This window comes from Myripristis murdjan, chromosome 20 (genome assembly GCF_902150065.1).
Source record: "Myripristis murdjan chromosome 20, fMyrMur1.1, whole genome shotgun sequence".
NCBI lineage: Eukaryota > Metazoa > Chordata > Actinopteri > Holocentriformes > Holocentridae > Myripristis > Myripristis murdjan.
The window spans coordinates 1,127,945-1,150,324 of record NC_043999.1 but is presented as its reverse complement, the minus strand read 5'-3'; the positions used below and the strand labels follow the sequence as shown (position 1 = coordinate 1,150,324).

The window sequence follows — 22,380 nt, the reverse complement described above, 5'->3', positions numbered from 1 at the left end:
GCAGAAGATGTACGACCAAAAAGGGAGAAAAAGTCAATAAAACTCCTGCATTTGTTTTTGGTCTGTCATGTTGCTTTTGTAGCTCGTCTCCCTCGTGCCCATATTTTCAAAAAGCTTTGAGTCGGAGCTTTGCAGCTGGAAATAACATGCACACAACATGTAGGTCTGCTAATGAACACAACTGCTGTCATTATCAAAAGTTCAGATGGCCGTAATGTCACAATGTGCAGCTTCACATGTTGTTGTCTGTCACTAATAACATGAATAAAACATTTGTGTTTGCAGAGGTCAGCAGCACAGGCAGAGAGCAGAGCCTCCAGCCTCCAGCTGTCTGTCTATGAGGAGTGACTGGTCTAAAGACAAACCTCCAGAGTTCAGTGCTGAACCTGGACCTTCAGCCACAAAGTAAGAGCTCTGTTATACTGTCAGACTGATGGAATATGATGACATGAGATTATTTTCATGAAGCAAAGACAGCTGTGAGGATATCAAGACAACAGGCTGCAAAGAGAAAGAGAACTTTTCACTGCTGAGTAATACAGCTGCTGCATCCAGTGTGATCAAAACATCACAATAACCACAATGTGATTTTTTTTTCTTTTCCATTTTAATGGCCCACAGACAAAAAAAAATACTGCTTTTTATTTTACTGTTGTTTACAAAAAAGATGAATCCAAAGGTTCATATATTTTCCAGCTCGCTGTCTGTCCAGAGTTTGCCTGGGAGGTAACAGTTCCTCGGCTACTGAGGCAGCAACAGAGAAAAGCTCTCTTTTACTGTGTTTTTCTCCTGAAATCAGCTGGTGGAAAAAACAATTTAATGCAGAAGAGACTGCAGAGAGCAGACTCTGATTAGTGATGTCCTTGCACTTGAACTATAAATCTGTTTTTGCAGCCACACCAGATAACTCAGCTTTGAAGCTGATGTTGCTCCTCACCACACAGGAGCAGAATGGACCCTGTTGATGAACCAATGATTAGCAACTTTTATTAAAACAGATAATGATATGACCAAATACTGTTTTTATTGAGAATAATATTAATTACTGACAGCTACATCTAACAAAGCACAGAGCAGCTACAGTGTTGAATCCATCCATGATCGCCACAGTGACTTTCATCCATGAGAATAGAAAATGAATTTTGCATGTTGTGTCATCATGATGCGGTTTCAGTACTTTAGAATTTCAAGAAAAGGTTTAATTTTAGATTACAGTATCCAGAAAACTTTGTGAAAACAATGATTTTCTTTTAAACTGACCATAAAGAATTTGCATCACCTCCACAGAGAGAGGAAGAGGAGCAGTGAGGCTGTGGAGGAGCAGCTGTCCTGCAGACTGCAGACACCCAGTCAAACCAGCCCAGTGGACGGCGGCCTGCAGGAGGTTTTAGACGAGCATAAGATCAGTCTGAGGAGGAGATGTGAATTTGTGACAGAAGGAACTGCTGCAGCAGGAAGTGGAACCCCCCTCAACAGGATCTACACTGAGCTCTACATCACACAGGGACGGAGGGAAGGGGTGAATACCCAACATGAGGTGTGGCAGCTGGAGACAACATCCAAGATGGAGACCCTCCATGACACTCCAATCAGGTGCCAGGACATCTTTAAACCCTTACCTGGCCAAGACACACACATCAGAGTAGTTGTGACGCAGGGCGTTGCTGGGATTGGAAAAACCTTCTCAGTGCAGAAGTTCACTCTGGACTGGGCAGAGGGCTTGGAAAACCAACATGTCAGTCTTGTGGTTCTGCTTTCATTCCGGGAGCTGAACTTGATCAAAGATGAGCGCTACAGTCTTCTCCAGCTGCTCCGTGTTTTCCATCCAACATTACAGACGGTCACAGCAGAGAAGCTCGCCGTCTGTAAAGTCGTGTTCATCTTTGACGGCCTGGATGAAAGCAGGTTTTTATTGGATTTCCAGAACAATGAGGTCGTGTCTGATGTCACACAGACATCATCAGTAGACGTGCTGTTGACAAACCTCATCAAGGGGAATCTGCTTCCCTCGGCTCTCCTCTGGATAACTTCCAGACCTGCGGCGGCCAATCAGATCCCTCATACATGTGTGGACAGGGTAACAGAAGTCCGAGGGTTCACTGACCTCCAGAAGGAGGAGTACTTCAGGAGGAGATCCAGTGATGAGGAGCTGTGCAACAGAATCATCTCACACATCAAGGCGTCCAGGAGCCTCCACATCATGTGCCACATCCCAGTCTTCTGCTGGATCACTGCTACAGTTCTGGAGCACATGTTGGCTACAGACCAGAGAGGAGAGCTGCCCAAGAGCCTGACTGACATGTACTCACACTTCCTGCTGGTTCAGACACAGAGGAAGAAGCACAAGTACGATGAGAGACATGACAGGAGTCAGCAGGAGCTGATGGAGACTGACAGGGAAGTTCTTCTTAAGCTGGGCAGGCTGGCGTTTGAACATCTGGAGAAAGGCAACCTGATGTTCTACCAAGAAGACCTGGAGGAGTGTGGTCTTGATGTCAGAGAGGCCTCGGTGTACTCAGGAGTGTGCACAGAGATCTTCAAAACCGAGTGTGTGCTCTTCCAGAGAAAAGTCTACAGTTTTGTTCATTTGAGCATTCAGGAGTTTCTCGCAGCAGTCTACATCTTCCACTGCTATACTAACGGGGACATGGAGACACTGGAGACTTTTCTGGGAAAAGATGACAATGGACAATCCCTGGATGCCTTCCTGAAGAGAGTCATGTCTAAATCCCTGAAAAGTAACAATGGCCACCTGGACCTCTTTGTCCGCTTCCTTCATGGCCTCTCACTGGAGTCCAACCAGAGGCTCTTAGGAGGCCTGCTGGTTCAGACAGAGAGCAGAGCAGAAGACATCCAGAAAGCCATCAAAAACCTGAAGGAGATTAACCCCGACCAGTTCTCTCCTTTCAGTGTCTCTCCTGACAGAAGCATCAACATCTTCCACTGTTTGATGGAGATGAACGACCTCTCAGTACATCAGGACATCCAAGAGTTCCTGAAGTCAGAGAACAGATCAGAGAAGTCACTCTCTGCTATCAAGTGCTCAGCTCTGGCCTACATGCTACAGATGTCAGAGGAGGTTCTGGATGTGTTGGACCTGAAGACGCACAGAACATCAGTGGAGGGACGACGGAGACTGATCCCAGCTGTGAGGAACTGCAGGAAGGCTCGGTTAGTCCTGATGTGAATACAGACATTATACAACAGTGAAAAGAAGCATTCACGCCTGACAGCATCAGAGTTACAATAGAGATAGATAACATACTGTACATTAACACACTGTCTGTACTATAAAGTTTGTTCTTAATTGGGGGAGTGTCTTTACTCACTGCTAAAGTCAAATATTGGCAAAGTTTACTTAATTTTTCAGGTGTCTGTGTTCATGAGAGAAAATTTAATCATAACAGCCAGATGTATTTTTCACTTAATACAGTACAATACAATTCACATTTCACCTTTAATTACAGGCTATCTGGCTGTGGACTCTCAAAGACTCACTGTGAAGTCGTAGCCTCGGCTCTGACGTCCAACCCCCATCTGACAGAGCTGGACCTGAGTGAGAACAAGCTGCAGGATTCAGAAGTGAAGCTGCTGTCTGCTGGTCTGGAGAGTCCAAACTGCAGACTGGAGACTCTGAGGTCAGACTGCACTTTATTTGATCTGCACTGACATGAAAATTATGTGAATTTGTTGTGACAGCTAACCTCCACACTCATAGACACAATGATAGAATGAATTAAATGAAATGAATAGAATAGAATAGAAACTTTATTGTCGCAGAAAATGATGTTTAGCCCATCATTTGAATATTTCAGTTCAGAATATGTGAATGCTGCCATTGTCATGTTATATAAAAAATACTGAAGATGTTCACTGTAAATAAACCTGAACAGGTCTTATCAGATTTTATAATCCTGCATGGTTTCAAACCCCTCCTTGAACTGCCACCTTACCATTGTGGAGGGGTTTGTGTGCCCACATCCTAGGAGCTATGTTGCCGGGGGCATTTTGCCCCTGTTAGGGTCTCCCATGGCAAACAGGTCCTAGGTGATGAGCCAGACTAAGCTCAGTTCAAAAACCCCTTATGAAGAGAAGACTACCAAGGACTGTGACGTCGCCCGGTACGGCGGAGCCGGGGCCCCACCCTGGAGCCAGGCCTGGGGTTGGGGCTCGTCAGCGAGCACCTGGTGGCCGGGCCTTTGCCCACGGGGCCCGGCCGGGCCCAGCCCAAACTGGTGACGTGGGTCAAACCCTCTGCGGGCTCACCACACCACCCACAAGGGTAGCCGTAAGGGGCCGGTGTTATGTGGATTGGGCGGCAGTCGAAGGCGAGGGCCTCGGTGACCCGATCCCTGGACGCAACGGCTGGTGATGGGGACATGGAATGTCACCTTGCTTGGGGGGGAAGGAGCCTGAGCTTGTGCAGGAGGTTGAGAGGTACCGGCTAGAAATAGTCGGGCTCACCTCCGCGGCGGGCAGGTGTGGGCTTGCTTATAGCCCCCCAGCTTAGTCGCCATGTGTTGGGGTTCACCCCGGTGAACGAGAGGGTCGCCTCTCTGCGCCTTCGGGTTGGAGGGAGGGCTCTCACTGTTGTTTGTGCCTACGGGCCGAATAGCAGTGCAGAATACCCGGCCTTCTTGGAGTCCCTGGAAGGGGTACTGGATAGTGCTCCGACTGGGGACTCCATTGTTCTACTGGGGGACTTCAACGCTCACATGGGCGATGACAGTGATACCTGGAGTGGGGTGATTGGGAGGAACGGCCTCCCCGATCTGAACCCAAGTGGTGTTCTGTTATTGGACTTCTGTGCTAGTCACAGTTTGTCCATAATGAACACCATGTTCGAGCATAGGGGTGTCCATAAGTGCACGTGGCACCAGGACACCCTAGGCCGGAGGTCGATGATCGACTTTGTGGTCATTTCATCTGATCTCCAGCCGTATGTCTTGGACACTCGGGTGAAGAGAGGGGCTGAGCTGTCAACTGATCACCACCTGGTTGTGAGTTGGATCCACTGGCGGAGGGGGAAGCTGGGCAGACCTGGCAGGCCCAAACGTACTGTGAGGGTCTGTTAGGAGCGCCTGGCTGAACCCTCTGTTAGGGAGGTCTTCGATTCCCACCTCTGGGAGAGCTTCTCCCAGCTCCCGAGGGAGGCTGTGGACATTGAGTCGGAATGGACCATGTTCTCATCCTCCATTGTCGATGCAGCTGTTCGGAGCTGTGGCCTCAAGGTCTCTGGTGCTTGTTGTGGCGGCAATTCCAGAACCCGGTGGTGGACACCGGAAGTAAGGGATGCTGTTGCGGGGCTGTCTTGGCTGACACACCTCTGCAACATCGCGTGGCGGTTGGGGACAGTGCCTCTGGAATGGCAGACCGGGGTGGTGGTCCCTCTTTATAAGAAGGGGGACCAGAGAGTGTGTTCCAACTACAGGGGGATCACACTTCTCAGCCTACCCAGGAAGGTATACGCCAGGGTGTTGGAGAGGAGGATTCGGCCGATAGTCGAACCTCGGATTCAGGAGGAATAATGCAGTTTTCATCCCAGCCGCGGAACACTGGACCAGCTCTATACCCTCTGGAGGGTGCTCGAGGGTTCATGGGAGTTTGTCCAACCAGTCCACATGTGTTTTGTGGATCTGGAGAAGGCATTCGACCGTGTCCCTCATGGTGCCCTGTGGGGGGTGCTCCGGGAGTATGGGGTCCGAGGCCCTTTGCTAAGGGCTGTTCGGTCCCTGTACGACCAGAGCAGAAGCTTGGTTCGCATTGCCGGCAATAAGTCAGACCTGTTCCCAGTGCATGTTGGACTCCGGCAGGGCTGCCCTTCATCACCGGTTCTGTTCATAATCTTTATGGACAGAATTTCTAGGCGCAGCTGGGGGCCGAAGGGAGTCCTGTTTGGGAACCACAGGATTTCATCGCTGCTTTTTTGATGATGTTGTCCTGTTGGCCACATCGATGCAGTACCTTCAGCAGGCACTGGGGCGGTTTGCAGCCGAATGTGAAGCGGCAGGGATGAGAATCAGCACCTCCAAGTCCGAGGCCATGGTTCTCGACCGGAAAAAGGTAGCATGCCCTCTCCGGGTTGGTGGAGAAGTCCTGCCTCAAGTGGAGGAGTTCAAGTATCTCGGGGTCTTGTTCACGAGTGAGGGAAGGATGGAGCATGAGATTGACAGGCAGATCGGTGCAGCCTCCGCAGTGATGCGGTCGGTGTACCAGTCCGTCGTGGTGAAGAAGGAGCTGAGCCGAAAGGCGAGGCTCTCAATTTACCAGTCGATCTACGTTCCTACCCTCACCTATGGTCATGAGCTTTGGGTAATGACCGAAAGGACAAGATCGCGGATACAAGCGGCCGAAATGAGTTTCCTTCGCAGGGTGGCAGGGCGCTCCCTTAGAGATAGGGTGAGGAGCTCGGTCACTCGGGAGGAGCTCGGAGTAGAGCCGCTGCTCCTCCGTATCGAGAGAAACCAGTTGAGGTGGCTGCCCCCTGGACGCCTCCCTGGGGAGGTGTTCCGGGCATGCCCCACCGGGAGGAGGCCCCGGGGAAGACCCAGGACACACTGGAGAGACTATGTTTCTCGGCTGGCCTGGGAACACGTTGGGGTTCCTCCTGAGGAGCTGGCGGAAGTGTCTGGGGAGAGGGAAGTCTGGGTGTCTCTGCTTAGACTGCTGCCCCCGCGACCTGGCTCTGGATAAGCGGCAGAAGATGGATGGATGGATGGATGGCATGGTTTCAAACTGGATTTCTAAACACCTTTGTGTCCAATATTATTTTATAGAAACATGATTTATTCTTTCTCCAGAATGAGTCGCTGCTGGTTTTCATTGAGCAGCTGTGTTTCTCTGGCCTCAGCTCTTAAGTCCAACCCCCATCTGACAGAGCTGGACCTGAGTGAGAACAAGCTGCAGGATTCAGGAGTGAAGCTGCTGTCTGCTGGTCTGGAGAGTCCAAACTGCAGACTGAAGACTCTGAGGTCAGACTGCATTTAATTAGCTCTGTTTTTTTTTTTTTTTTTTTTTTTTTTTAATATGAAATATGAATTGAATATTATTTTAATGTTGTACTATTTTTGCAGAGATCTGTGTAAGTTTGATATTATTTTGATGCACAATAATTACTTCAATGGTAAAGGCCATAATTTAGAGTAGCATTTAAAGGTTATTGATGATGACATGGACATGTTGAGCTGTAGTTTTTACATTTTGAAAGGAACAACCCTACGCTCAGTAATTTAGTCTTCAATCTCCTCGTTTGTTCAGGTTGCCATGTATTTTTTTATGATTAACAATTTATTGTTTTACAGTGATGATTGGGGTTGAGCCGGATACTCGGCTGAAATGAGTACTTTTGCCGAGTACGAATATTATCCGAGTAATATGAGTCAATATCCGTGCTTGTGATGAATGAAAGTCCTCACTGGGTAGCTGACTGTGTCCATGTTGTGTAATAGGCCAGTCACACACAGTGCCCCTGCCCACACACACGCATGCACGTCACTGTCTCTCACGCAGGTGTGTCAGCTCACGTCACGTCTCTCTTCAGTTGTGGTCAGGTTTTTTCAGCTCACTCTGCCCTCGGTCTGTAATCACTGTTAGTCAGTAGAGTTTCTGCTAAATTTAGTTGGTAACAGACACGGTGCTTTTGAGCAGAGTTACGGTTAGGGTTAGGGGTTAGGGTTAGGGTTAGGGCTCAATGCGACTCGCGACTCACGTCGCGTCTCTCACTGCCGACACATTGCTTTTTTTTTTTTTTTTTTTAAACCATCAGCTTGCTTTTACCAGCTGATTTTTGATATAAAGTCAGTTGGAAAACTTTGTTCGTACCGGCAGAGTCAGAGTCTTAACACACACCACTTACACACATACATTAGCTGAACACACAGAGTAGCCTACTACTGAGAGTCTGACATTTTCTCACTGTAGTTCATAAAAAATAAGCAGGGAAGAAGAGGTCTGGGCTATGTGAGGACAGACCCCTTTTGAGCAAGGCAACAGCAGGGGAACGGCGGAAGTTGGTGGTCCTGGAGGTCCGGCGTCAGGAGGAGGCAGCGAGATATGCGAAGGCTGTCTCACAAGCTCGCCGAGGCCAGTGGATGAATTGGGAGAGCATCAAAAAAAAGGAAGATCAGCTGGAAGGATCTGTGGCAAATGGAGGCAGGTAGAGTCAGTTTCCTTCTTAGAGCTTCATAAGATGTTCTTCCGTCACTCACAAACCTCCACCAGTGGTTAGGCGAAGATCCTGCATGCCCTTTGTGCGACACACCAGCAACACTCAGGCACATCCTCACTGGCTGCAAAGTGAGCCTCTCTCAGGGCAGATACACCTGGGGGCACAATCAGCTTCCTATGAGAGGAAGTTGCTGTGCTACTCAGACCTGAAGGCAGAGGCCGAATAACGAGGCTGGAGAGGAACAGTCTGTCCTGTGGAGGTTGGCTTTCGAGGATTCATTGCAACATCCACCCTCAATCTTCTCTCTCTCTCTCTCTCTCTCTGCATGTGTTGAATTCATTGATGCACTTAAGACTATTCATGTTCTGTTTATAAAAAATTTGTTCTGTAAATAGTTTGTTTACTATTGTGATCAAAAACAGTGATTTGAAGCTCAGATCAATGTTCCTCTGAGGCTGTTCTGTAAATAGTTTTCCAATAAACAATAAATATAGCAACTTCTGATCAACCTGTATCAATTTCAGGCTTAAAAAAATGTACCAGTTAAGTCCCACACATTTCCGCTAAAACCAGCCAACTTCCGGTTTAAGCACCACCCACTTCCGGGTTAGCCCCTGCCCACTCCGTGTACCGATATGGATACGGATAATGTAGATGGTTAAACAGATACAGATACAGATAGTGGTGTACTCGCTCATCCCTAGTAAAGATAATATAAGAACATTCAAATCAGGACACATAAGATCATGTAACCTTGAGACATAACAATCACCAGCCTGAACACGGAAACAGAAAAGACAAATACAAAACGAACAAACAAACAAACATATATATAGTACATGTTCTGCCCTCGCAGTGCATGAGCCACCCTTGGCAAAACTAGGCAGACAGATGACACGAGCAGGTGTGGTTTTAAAAAAGACCAGTTGGAGATGAAATTTCAGTTTGAAGGCAAAGTCCTTTTTTGGTCTTAATTATTTTCACTTTCCTTCTTTTAATGTTGTAGAACTCCAAAGAAAAGACAGGTACAAAGAATGAATTGTTGATTACAATGTGTTTTTAATGGTAAATATTTTAAGTCTTTTATCTATGAAATAATAAATGAACTGAATTGACAATGCAATAAATTAAGCAGCTAAACAGAATACACTAACGGTCATGTGAACATATATAGCCACAAATGAATCAACAACTTAGCTTTTATAAATACAACTCAACATGAAATAAGATGCACAGGAAATTAATTGAACCAAACTAAGGCTGGGGTGAAAACAAAGACACAGAATTGATCCCTAATGACTTTAGCCTTAGCTTAAGTGCTAACATGATACATAATGACTAGCCTAATGCTAACAAACAATCCATATAGTCAGCAACAAACACCACATTAATTAATTCCCCTCCCTGTTCCCAGTGATGTGTTTTATGTTGTTGATTGCAGAAGAATAAAATCATCTGGCACCTGGATGTCATGAATCTCTCATTCAGTGTGTAACATAATCTGGCGAGCCAGCCAGGAGGGACTTTGTGTACAACAGAGACGTCCCCTTTCAAAAAAGATGAACCAAGACGAATTGAGACTAACACATGACAAAGATGGAACAACTAAGGGATGAGATCAGTGCAGTGTTCTGGACACTTGAAATATCAGAACTTATCAAGGTGTGTCACTATCTTAAGTGCAGTGAAGCGACAGGGGAGGGATTTAAAGGGCAATCCCATTGGGTCCTGATTAGAGTTCTCATATTCTGCCCGAACCCGACCCGACCCGACCCGACCCGACATTTTCGGGTCGGGTCGGGCCTAAAATTTACGTGAATTGGGCGGGTCGGGCTTCGGGTTCTGTGGGGGATTTTTTTTTTTTTTTTTTTTTTTAAATAAAAAAATAGAATTATGTGTTCTGTTATTGATTATGACGTTTCATTTTTATGTGACTGGTGGAGAGAGTGAGAGACTGGATTGGATTTGGAGGCTAAACTTTCAGTGACAGACAGACAAACAGCTGTGCGAGCGCAGCTCAAACAAGTGAGAGAGAGTTGCAGCAGTATCCCGCTGTGCTGGCAGACTCGGCAGCAGGGACGGTTTCTGCTATGGGCAGTGCAACTGCCCAGGGCGCAATCTACTTGGGGGCGCACGAGAAAAAAAAAAAATCTCCAGTTTTCTAGACTACCGTATTGACCCGCACATGCCCGCACATGCCGCAGCACCATCAGTCGGTGCCGCGGTCGGCGGCACCATCAGCCGACCATCAGTCGGCAGGTCTGCCGGATCTGACAGGTGAGCTGCCTCATGCTGGCCGGTGCCGCGGCCGGCTCGCCTGATACCGACTGATGGTGCCCCGGTGCCGCGGCCGACCGGCTCTGCTAAATAATGGCGAATTTGGCGATTTTTTTTTTCGGGCTTTATCGGGCTGTCGGGCCTAAAGTTCGGCTAATTAGTCGGGTCGGGCCTCGGGCTGGCCCAGTCAGGCCCGGGTCGGGTCGGGTCTTAATTTTCAGGCCCGATGAGAACTCTAGTCCTGATTCTGCTAGCAGAGAGCACTTTGGATGAGATAAAGAAGAGTGAGGAATCTCAGGTGTTTGAGCAGTGCATTCATGATCTCCAGTTATTTATCCAGTCATTACAAGAACATACAGGGGACAAAACAGAAAGACAACCAGCTGAGCCTAGTGAAATAGAGAAGCTGAAAGAAGAGTATACACAGTTGCAGAGGGCTCAAGCAGAGGCCCTTCGTGTGTTAGAGGAGAAAATTGAAGCTCTTGGGGCCCAGGTTCATCTGACCTGCTCCATAGACTCATGAACATATCCCAAGACCCCAAAGAATCTGCTCAGGACTTTTTGTTCAGAGCCATAGAGCTCAGAGAGAAACTGCTCTGGAAATCGGGGGATGACAACGAAGGAGAGCAGCTCAGCCAAGACTTAATCCAGCGTAAAGTTCCTGCGCTCATTAGAGACTGGACTGTATAGTGAGGCCATGAAGTTTCAGTTAAAACTTCACCTTGGCAATCCCAGAGTTACTGATGAAGTGCTGATCACAGCCAAGCCACCTAGGGTAAACGAGATACACACAGAGCTGCAGCCTAACCACAGTCAGTTGCCTTTGAACAGTGGAATGAAGATAAATGATGAAACTCACACAGAAGGGGGTGGAACAGTCTCTGCAAAGAAGAAACATGGACAGAGTAAGGGATCAGATTCAGAGACTGCTAAGCTTATTGAGGCCCTGATATTCTTGAAGTTAAGAAAATGTTCAATGAGACATTAGAAGCAACAAAGTCCAAGCCAAGCACAGACAACCGACCGTCACCAGCTGCACATTGGGCTAGAGGGTGTCAGGCATGCAGAGAGGCTCAGGTTGGTGACACATGTAGACAGTGCTATCGCTGTGGGCAGGATGGCCATCTTTCTCGTGGCTGCAGGAAGAGCAGATTCACTCAGGGTAACGGGAGGGGGCTGCTGGGCCGGGACCCACAGTAGCCCACCCACTCCCTAGGTCCCATGTAAACTCTGCGTCCTCACGAAACACTTCCTCACCTGCACAGATGCCACCAAGTAACCCTGCAGACACTCTCCCTCACACCCCACAAACAGACAGCAGCAACCCCCAAAGTGACTTATCTACTGGCTATGTCCCCTCACAACATCAAACCAAACTCATTGGTCTCACTGGGAGAAGATGCACAGTCCAGTGCCACTTAGACAAGGTACCAGTTGAGGCTCTATGGGACACTGGAGCTCAGGCAAGTCTCATCAACAATGACTGGCGGAAACAGCACCTCCCACACAGCACTGTCACGCCACTCACTGAGCTGTTGACTGAGCTACTGGTAGCATTAGCTGCAAATGGGAGTGAAATCCCATACGATGGATGGATAGAAACAGAGTTTTATTTGGACTGTGACACCCACTCAGAAAAGGCACTCCGAGTCCCCATGTTAGTATCCAGTGATCTCAATGTTGCAGAACAACCCATTATTGGATTCAATGTGGTTGAAGAAGTAGTGAGTAAGTGGGGTAAGAGGCAGCCAAAAACACAAAACATCCAGAAAATAAATAACATCTTCTCAGTGTCAGTGAAGACAGCCAAATCAATGTTAAAGTTACTACAGACACAAGATTCAAGCCAAACTGTGGGGACAGTACTAACAGGCAGAAGGGGGATACGTCTGACTGCTGAACAGATAACCACCACGTACGTTCGTGCACATGTGGGAGCCCAGTTTGCAGGACAAAGCCTGTTGTTTGTTCCCAATGAGCTATCACAGCTACCTGAGGGTCTGGTCATCCAAGAGGGACTGGTCACGGTCAGTGAAGGAAGATCAGTGTACATCTCAATTGTTAACAACAGCAGGCTTGACATCACATTAATCCCTCGCACTATTCTGGGTCACCTGGAAGAAATAAAAGCAGTGTATTCCATCACAGTGGAATCCTCCGATGAGACACCAGGAGCAGCGGGACAAAACACCTCTCAGCCTCTCATCCACCTAAATGAGGTAACCAGCCACCCACAGCACAGCCATAAACCACCTTAGTGGGATCCGCCTGTTAAACTAGATCATCTCAGAGAAAACCAGCAGCAGACGGTGAGACAGCTGTTACGAGAAGAATGCCATGCTTTTGCTTATGATGACAGGGATGTTGGATGCATTCCCACCTTAAACATGCATATCACACTGAATGACACTACACCGGTTCGCAAGACCTACATGTCGGTGCCAAAACCTCTGCACCAAGAGGTGAAAGATTATCTCCAAGATCTCCTGAACCGGGGGTGGATTTCAGAGTCAAGATCACCCTATTCCTCCCCAGTCGTCTGCGCTTGGAAAAAATCGGGAACTGAGGCTGTGCTGCGATTACAGAGAGCTCAACAGAAAATCTGTACCAGACAGGCACCCAATTCCCAGGATCCAAGATATGCTGGACTCTCTGCATGGTAGCTGCTGGTTCTCCATTCTCGATCAGGGTAAGGCATATCACCAGGGGCTCCTGGATCCTGAAAGTTGCCCCCTTACAGCCTTTATAACACCCTGGCTCTTGTATCAGTGGAACTGCATACCCTTTGGCCTCAGCTCAGCCCCAGCAGAGTTTCAAAGGAGTATGGAGGACTGTTTGAAGGGCCTTCGTGACGTTGCCTGTCAGACGGCGACCTTTAGACGACAACCTAGTCCACTCTCCTTCATTTGACAGTCACGTGGACCACATCCGAGCTGTCCTGCAAAGGAATCAAAAGCATGGTGTCAAACTCAGTCCACAGAAATGTGAAGTCTTCAAGCGGAGGGTTTGTTTCCTTGGGCGGATGATATCAGCAGAAGGGTACACCATGGACCCTGCCGAAGTAGCCCCTGTCCTAGCCCTCAGAGACCCACCACCATCCACAGTGGGGGAGTTGAGACGAGTCCTTGGTTTCCTCTCCTACTACAGGGCCTACATTCCAAACTTTTCCCAGGTGGCAAAACCACTGTACCAGCTGCTGACCCTGTCTCCAGACAGAACCCCACCACCCATGTCTAAATCAAAGGGAAACAGGGTTAGTACAAAACAGAGGGGCCGACCACCACTCAACACACCTATCAGTTGGACTCAGAGCCACCAAGATGTTTTAAATGAGCTGACTAACTGTCAAACACAGCCACCTGCCTTAGGCTATCCTGATTTTGCAGAGCTGTTCATACTTCACTGTGATGCCTCACAAGAGGGCCTGGCGCTGTGCTATACCAGAAGCAAGCGGGCAAGATGAAGGTGATTGCATATGGTTCTCGGACACTAACACCCCCTGAAAAAAATTATCATATGCATTCTGGAAAACTGCCTTAAAGTGGTCGATCTGTGAACGCTTTCGTGACTTTCTTTATTATGCCCCACATTTTGTTGTCTACACCGACAGTAACCCTCTAACATATGTCCTGACAACAGCAAAGCTAAATGCAACAGGCCACCGTTGGGTGGGTGAACTGGCTGACTTCAATTTCACAATCAGATATCGACCAGGCAAGAGGAATGCAGATGCTGACGGCCTATCCAGGTTACCACTTGACATCAATCAGTACATGGCCCAGTGCACAGCTGAAGTGAAGCAGGATGAACACAATTTCTTATTCAAAATATGGAGAATTGAAAATAATTAACTTACATGGCTGAAAAAAGGATTTCCTTGCTAGCTTCTCGAAAACTACGTCAATCCCACTCAAATTTTGTATGAAGCTCGTTCACGCTCATATGCACGGGGATGTGTAATCACGTGACTGCAGGTCAAACAGTTCTCGAGAGATCGTGAACACATCAATCGTCCCACACATCATCCACCCCGGCGCTCCCCTACTGCAGACCAAAACTGTACTGAAGTACCATCTTCATCCCAACACCTCCAGCACCCTGAGCTATTGGTTAAGCCTACTTTGTGGAGTGTCGATGGTGTCCAGTAGACTCGAATTATAATTTTAAATTGAATCAACCTTGTTGTTCCTTTGACATTTTTTTCCCATTTCTAAGAATTTTCCACCATTCTGCTTCAGTGAAAGATCCATATAAATCTGTTTCCCATATCAATTTGAGGGACAACATATTAGAGTCTGCAGCAGTAAGGATCATGGAAAAGTAGGCGGAGGCTTCATGGCCACGACCAAAAATGTGCTGCTTTTTAGCAACATGATTTCTTCTTTCTTCAGATTGAGGTTCTGCAGGTTGTCAGAGAGCAGCTGTGCTTCTCTGGCCTGGGCTCTGAAGTCCAACCCCCATCTGACAGAGCTGGACCTGAGTCACAACAACCTTCAGGATTCAGGAGTGAAGCTGCTCTCTGCTGGACTGGAGAGTCTAAATTGCAGACTGGAGACTCTGAGGTAGAGAATCTCTTTTCCTGTGTGAAGCTCTACTTGAATAGCAGCAGTGCTTGTTAAAAATGCTTCTTTCTCTGCAGGCTGACAGACTGTCAGGTCACAGATGAAGGCTGTGCTTCTCTGGCCTCGGCTCTGAAGTCCAACCCCCATCTGACAGAACTGGACCTGAGTGAGAACAAGCTGCAGGATCCAGGAGTGAAGCTGCTGTCTGATCTGGTGGAGAGTCCAAACTGCAGGCTGAAGACTCTGAGGTGAGTAGAGGGGTGGAGTCAGTCCATGTGGACGAGCTTCATTGGTTGGTCTCAGGTAGTGGCAGTTCTAGAGTGACTTGAAGTGGATAACACCTTTCTCCAGGTTTCAGATGGACCCCAGTTAAAAGGCTAAACAGAGCATCTGGAATGTGCCCAGCTGTAGGAAACATCCCAGTGTGCATGTAGGAAGGTCTAAGTTGTGCAGGATGACACAGCAGTCCAGCTGCCTTCAGATGGCTGCATGGACGGCCATGATTCACTTAGTCCCATTTAAACTGGGTTTCTGATGTGCACGTTAACACGTCTACTGGATGAAGAATTCATGTCAAAGTGAAACTTGAAATATGACGCACATAAAAGGGTTGATGTCTCTGTGACTGAAACTCCACCAACTAACAAACCTGCACAGAACGCCTGTGTCTGCTCTCAGACGACGAGGGACGAGGGAATTTTGGCCCCAAAACTGCAGCACAGCACCGATTTCCATCCACACACAGCACTTCCACGCTCCCTGCCCATCTCTGAACAAATGATGTCATGACGAGCAGAGAGTTACTGAACAGGTTCAGGAGGGAAACAAAGTCCAATTAATCCCAGCAATTAAATGATGATGGTGATGATGATGATGATGATGATGATGATGATGATGATGATGTTTTAATTCCTACAGGCTGGAGGATGAAAAACACTGGATTAAAGCTGACAGCCTGAGAAAATGTGAGTACTGAGGCAGTATGAACACACACACACACACACACACACACACACACACACAGAGTGTATGTTTCTGAGTGAAATGCACGACACAGAAGAGGACAGATGTTAAACCTGGACCTCCAGCAGAGCAGCAGCATCCTGACCTTCATTTTTGTGAAGGTCAGCTTTGTAGAGACGCTGCTGACAGTCACATGGCTCTCTGTGTTTTTCCACTTTGTTTTGGTGTGTGTGTGGTCCTGATGCAGAAATGAGCTGTGAACGTGGATTTCCACTGTGTGAAACAGACTTGATGGGCTCTGACAGGAAGCAGACACATTAAACAGACAATCCACATGGTACTTGTGCTGTGAACACAGCTGCAATCTGGATGTGCTGCAGCTCTGACTGACAGCTGATGAAGTGAGTCTCAGTAAATGAGGATTTCTGATGTGTGCTGTGTGTCTTCTCCCCATCAGATGCCCGTCATCTCACACAGGATCCAAACACAGTGAACAGATTCCTCCGTCTGTCTGAGGACAACAGAGAGGTGGAGAGGATGTCTAAGCAGCAGTCGTATCCTGATCACCCAGACAGATTTGACCGGTGGCCTCAGGTTCTGTGTAGAGAAGGTCTGACTGGGCGATGTTACTGGGAGGTCCAGTGGAGCGGAGAGGTTGATATAGCAGTGACTTACAGAGGAATCACAAGAAGTGGAGATGACTCTCAACTTGGAGCCAACAAACAGTCGTGGAGTCTGTGGTGTTCTGATAACAGCTACACTGCCAGACACAACAGTGAGTCCACCAGCATCTCTTTCCGTCCCCGTGGATCTAACAGAGTAGCAGTGTATCTGGACTGCTCTGCTAGGACTCTGTCCTTCTACAGAGTCTCTTCTGACAGACTGAGACTCCTCCACACCTTCAGCTCCTCCTTCACTGAGCCGCTCCTCCCTGCGTTTGGGTTTGGGTTTCATGGTTCTCGTGTGGTTCTGCTGCCAGTTTCTGAAAGATAAAAACTTTTGGCAAAGCCACCAACAAGTGTTGGGAAAATGCTGCATACTGTGATGGATATGACCAGCTTTGTATCACACACACGTGTGTGTGTGATAGAAAGCTGGTAGAAAGCTTAGAGATTGATAGAGATAGATTGATAGATTGATTGATAGATTGATTTTTATCAGGAAGCTGGTTGTTAATGCTGAAGTTCATTATAAGTATTTAAGAAGTCATTGAAAAGGTGATAACAAACAGACACAGATGAAGAGGAAATTCATTTGTAATAGTTTATAGTTAAACATGTCCTTAAAAAATGTCCTGTGAAAGAAAGTGGTTCAAAAGGGGTTTTAAATATTTGATTGAAAATACTTTATTTGCAGTACATTAGAGTTTGACGGTGTATGTTTCTTTAGTGTATTATTTTGTGAATACTTACCTGGAAAAGAAGAAAATGTTATATTGATTGATTGATTTTCTTTTATTTAAGTGTGATGCTTCAATTTCAGAAGCCCAGCCCATATGGACTTACAAAACACTGTTGTACACATTACAAACCATGCTCAGACACACATACATACAACAACAATACCAAAAACAGCAACAACAAAATATTAGAATAAATCAGGAATACAAAGTCAAATCCAAATCCAGGCACTTCCAAAATATACCCCTCAGGTTATGCATTAATTAAACAAAATATGCTGCCTTCTATTCCAGGCCTTAGAAATAAAGTTAGCAGTTTTAAATACTTCAGCATTAAAGAGCCATTTCAGTTTCTGGCCATCATCTACCCAGAGTAGCTCAGGTTTTTGGTTTTGCATGGCCTCAAAAAAAGGGACCTTCAAGTCATCATACAGGGTGCAATAAAATATAAAATGAAATTCATTTTCAACATCTTTTAAATCACAGACATTACAAATCCTATTCTCTTCAGGAATAGCTGTGAACCGCCCTGCTTCAGTGGCCAGGGGCAGGGTACCACTTCTCAGTTGGGCACACAGTGACCTCTGGCCTCTAGTTAGAAAACAAGTGACACAGAGTTCAGGAACAAAACAATCCTTCATCTGAACATATGATCTAAGCTTGGGCTTGGGCTTCCCACCCTTTTCCCACCCCAGGCTTTGGGGGCTTTAATATGCATATTCCTATTTTGACCAAACCAAGTGTAGCCCTTCAAAGTAATAATATCATAATTTTTCAGATGAGTCTCATTTAGGCAAATAAAGTCAATAGGTTCAAGGGACTGCAATAATAAAGATCTTAAGCCACAGTTTGTGTCAGTCCAGCCATTCACGTTCCAGTGGGTCCCGTAAGAGCGTCCTGAAGTTAAGTTCAATTAGCCGATCCGTATGTGACTTGGCAGATCAGATATAAACATTTTTGTACCTTTCATCACGTCTTAGTTTCTGTTTCTGGACTGTTAGTAACTCCACTTTTATCAAAACGGGACTGTTTCCCCTTGCCTTTGTTCTCTCAACCGCCACAAACTCTGGCATCGGCTGGGACTGGGCTCCCTCAGCCAAAAGGACGCAAACCTTCTCCGACACATCCTCATCTTCCTCGGCCCTGAGCCCTGATATAATAATAGACACATCAGGGTCAAATCTGGTCCCAGCTGTCGTTTTGGAGCCTTTAATCACAGACTCCAGTTTATCCATACGCGCTGTCAGTTGCCCCACCTTGAGGTCAATGTTATCTTGTATCTCCTTGGTTCAGCTTTCAATTTCAGCTTTCAGTTCTTCTTTCTGCTTATTTATAAGCTTCTCCACAGATGTTTTAAAGCAGTCCAACTTGTTATTCAGTTCCCATTTCATGGAGTGTTGATAGTGGTCCATTTTTTCATTCAGTGCTCTGAACTCCATCATGATTTCCGCGTTACCTCCAGCACCTCGAAGTGAATTCTTCTTTTTGCCACACATTTCGAAATTTGTGGATACTGAGGCATGCACTTAGAAATCGCCTTTCTATTTCTGTTCAACAAAAGTCTGCTGTTGTCAATGATTCAGCAAAGTTTAAACACTTAAAGGGCCGCCACCAAACACAGTGACAAACACACCGTCCACCGCCCAAGACAACCGCATATTCACTACATGTTTAGGTTTACTGGTTCTATCTGGTCTCAAGTTTCATTTTGAAATGAACCCCTTCATGAGCCACAGGTCAAGAAATTGTTAATATCAATATGTAAACTGTCCTGACTGAAATATCATTGTGCTTCAGTTCTGCAAAAAGAGGATTCTGTTTCTGCCACAGCCACATCCATGAGTGCTGTATCTACCTGTTTACTTACCTGTAAAAGAAACCTGACAGAAGAAAAATACAGCTAAGATGGAAAACTGTTCATAATGACTAAAAGCATGTTTTTGTTGTAATATGTTACATTTCAAGAAATCCTTTGCCATTCTGAAAATTATACATTGTGCTTTGTTGAAATCTTCCCTTTTCAGGCTGTAACACACACACACACACACACACACACACACACACACACACACACACACACACACACACACACACACACAGACACACACACACACACACACACTTGTTGGTGAGCCCTTCATGGGAACACTGGTGTCCACTGACATCCTGTTGTGGTGGCAGATTGGGGAGGTGGCTGTGTGCCTGGTCAGGCAGGCTGGAGAGACTGGCTCTATGTAAACTGATGCAACATCAAAACATCTGGATTAAATAATCCACACCAGTGGAGCAGAGGCACACTTCAATCTCTGGTGAATTTCTGCAGCACTGGGCTCCTTGGCTCGTTTTTGTCACCTGTAATATTTCTGTAATATCTCTGTTATATCTCTGTAATATTTCTTTAATATCTCTGTAATATCTCTGTAATATTGCTATAGTAACTCAGTGACTGAATTTGGCTTGTGTAGGTCGAAGCAGTTTGATCATTTACACAATGAAAATGTGAAATTTCTTTCTTTTTTTCTTTTTTTTTAAATTACATATACATATAAATTGAAATAATAATGTTAATAATACTCCAGCCATATCCTCCCCCTGTGCAGCGCTACCTCTCTCTCTCTCACACACACACACACACACACACACACACACACACACACACACACACACACACACACACACACTACCTGACATACACCAGACAAACAGCTGATTTCTCACCTGTAAGGAAAGAAGAGCTGAACAAGATCCTCCGTGAATTTTATGGAGCTTTAATTTCTATAATAAAGAGAATGACATGCCTCAGGTGATTCAGCACCACGGACAGTACCCGCTGATGCGGATTCAGCACCACGGACAGTTCCCGCTGAGGCAGATTCAGCACCACGGACAGTACCTGCTGAGGCAGATTCAGCACCACGGACAGGTCCCGCTGAGGCAGATTCAGCACCACGGACAGTACCTGCTGAGGCAGATTCAGCACCACGGACAGTACCTGTAAGATTTTCCATGGAGATGTGCGGCTGTAACTTTGTTCTTGTTATTAATGTGTTAATGTTATCAGTTATTAATCAGCCTATTAATCGTTATTAATTTGTTTAGTCTTTATGAGTTTCCTAGGCCATTGATTTAATTAATTTGTCAGTTTGTTTGCATCTGTACATTGAAATGAACATTTAATAAATCAACACATCTGTGAAAACTGTCGTCTTTATTTCAGAGGTGAATTGCTAACAGCCTGAAAAGGTGATTCTATAACTCTGTTCAGCCTTAATGTGACTGCTTACTGTCCTTACTTTTGCTGCTTAGCCACATTAATCGGACCTGACGTTAAATTGGAGTGACACACCCCCAGCTGAAATAAAACATCTGCCGGTGAGTTTATGAAAAGTCAGATGTTTGTTGTGGCCGACACTGGAAAGCAGTAGCCTGTATTTAAATATAACTGTTCATATAAGTTGGTTGTAGATAAAGATCAGCTGTGCTGCTGAGTCGTTGTCACGGCAACTGTGAGATTAAAAATGACTGAGAAGTCTGCAGAAGTACAACTATCAGTCCATGAAAAAAAAAAATCCAGCGGATATTCTAGTTCCAACATGATTGAGCTAGCAGAGCAACCAATGCAACGGGACAGGTCTGCGAAATACTGAAAATGTTCTGTTGTGGCAGGTTGAGGCTGTGGGCCGTCAGCAGCGTCTGGCTGGAAGATCTTCCACCGGCCTTCATGCTGGATGTGCTGCAGCTCTGACTGACAGCTGATGAAGTGAGTCTCAGTAAATGAGGATTTCTGATGTGTGCTGTGTGTCTTCTCCCCATCAGATGCCCGTCATCTCACACTGGATCCAAACACAGCAGACAGAGAACTCCGTCTGTCTGAGGACAACAGAGATCGTCCAGGGATTTGACCACCATCGTCACGATCATCACCAGATTCATTGTTAACTGTCATAAACTACCCAATTAATTAAACATTTCACATTTTAATTGTTATGGTAATCATTTTTCCCCCAACGAGTGTATATTTTCCTCCAAAATGATGGCATACATCAATTTGTGTTGCTTTTATTGTTCATATTCATACAAAATCACATGATCTGGACCTAACAGTGTCCAAATAAGAAGTCCACGAGACAGCATAGAACACCAGAATTCAAATTTGATATTATAAATTTCCACATTGAATGAAATTACCGCAAATTTACGAAAAAAATTAAATTAAACAGCAAGACAACTACCAGTGAAATTTCCACAAAAGTACAAAATAAATAAATACATAAAAATCTTTAAATTTCCTCCACAAGTCACTTTAATTAATTAGAAAAATTACAAATCTTTTTTTTTTTTTTTTTGTACTGAGAGTTTAAATTTTTTTCCTTGTTAATTTTCTGGTCATTTTCTTGTAATTTTTGTCAGTCCAGTTTCTGTCTTTGTGACACAACTTTACTCAGATACAAACACAAATACAAATGACACAAATGTGGCTAAACTGAAACTCATGGTGGTAATTAACTTGGGAGTGTGTCACCTTTTCTTGCTGAAGTGTCGTCACCTGCAGCTCTCTGAGAAGCCCTCAGCCTGTCGCCCGGGTCTGTGCACCACAGCTCATCACTCACACTGTCTGAGAGGCTTCAAGTCACTCAGTGCACATTAAAGCACATCACATGAATGTGCATGGAAGCTGCTGAGTGCTGGGATAAAGCACAGCGTTACACACTACTGCCATCTGCTGGTTAAGTAATGAAAGTGCTTGAATAAGACTGAAACTTTTATTTTGAAAATGTCAGAGGAAACCATAAGTTATTATATTTCCTGACATCGATGGGAACAAAAACCACCAATATATTTATTGCCATTTACATTTCAATCAACAAAAAACATGACAATCACCATAACACACACACACACACACACACACACACACACACACACACACACTTCACAGCCTTACAGAAAGCAACAATTTCCAAACCAAACCAAACAGTCCTATGAGCACACGGGAGCTGTGCTGATATGGA

The 22,380-nt window shown here is 46.0% G+C and overlaps 1 protein-coding gene and 1 long non-coding RNA gene across 2 annotated transcripts in view; both read left to right on the top strand.

Annotated features, from left to right (window-relative positions):
* Nucleotides 1–1,393: 1,393 nt before the first annotated feature.
* Nucleotides 1,394–22,380, top strand: part of LOC115379172 (NACHT, LRR and PYD domains-containing protein 12-like) — a gene marked incomplete at its 5' end in the record, with an annotated part of 32,999 nt that continues 12,012 nt past the window's right edge. The window contains 3 exons of the mRNA XM_030079892.1: nt 1,394–3,171; nt 3,468–3,638; nt 14,836–15,006. Of these exons, the coding sequence (XP_029935752.1) occupies nt 1,394–3,171; nt 3,468–3,638; nt 14,836–15,006 (2,120 nt within the window). The remainder of the gene's footprint in view (nt 3,172–3,467; nt 3,639–14,835; nt 15,007–22,380) is intronic.
* On the top strand, nt 15,241–21,212 carry LOC115378752 (uncharacterized). Its single transcript, XR_003930161.1, has 3 exons — nt 15,241–15,254; nt 15,925–15,971; nt 21,185–21,212. It is a non-coding gene; the product is annotated as an uncharacterized LOC115378752 (long non-coding RNA).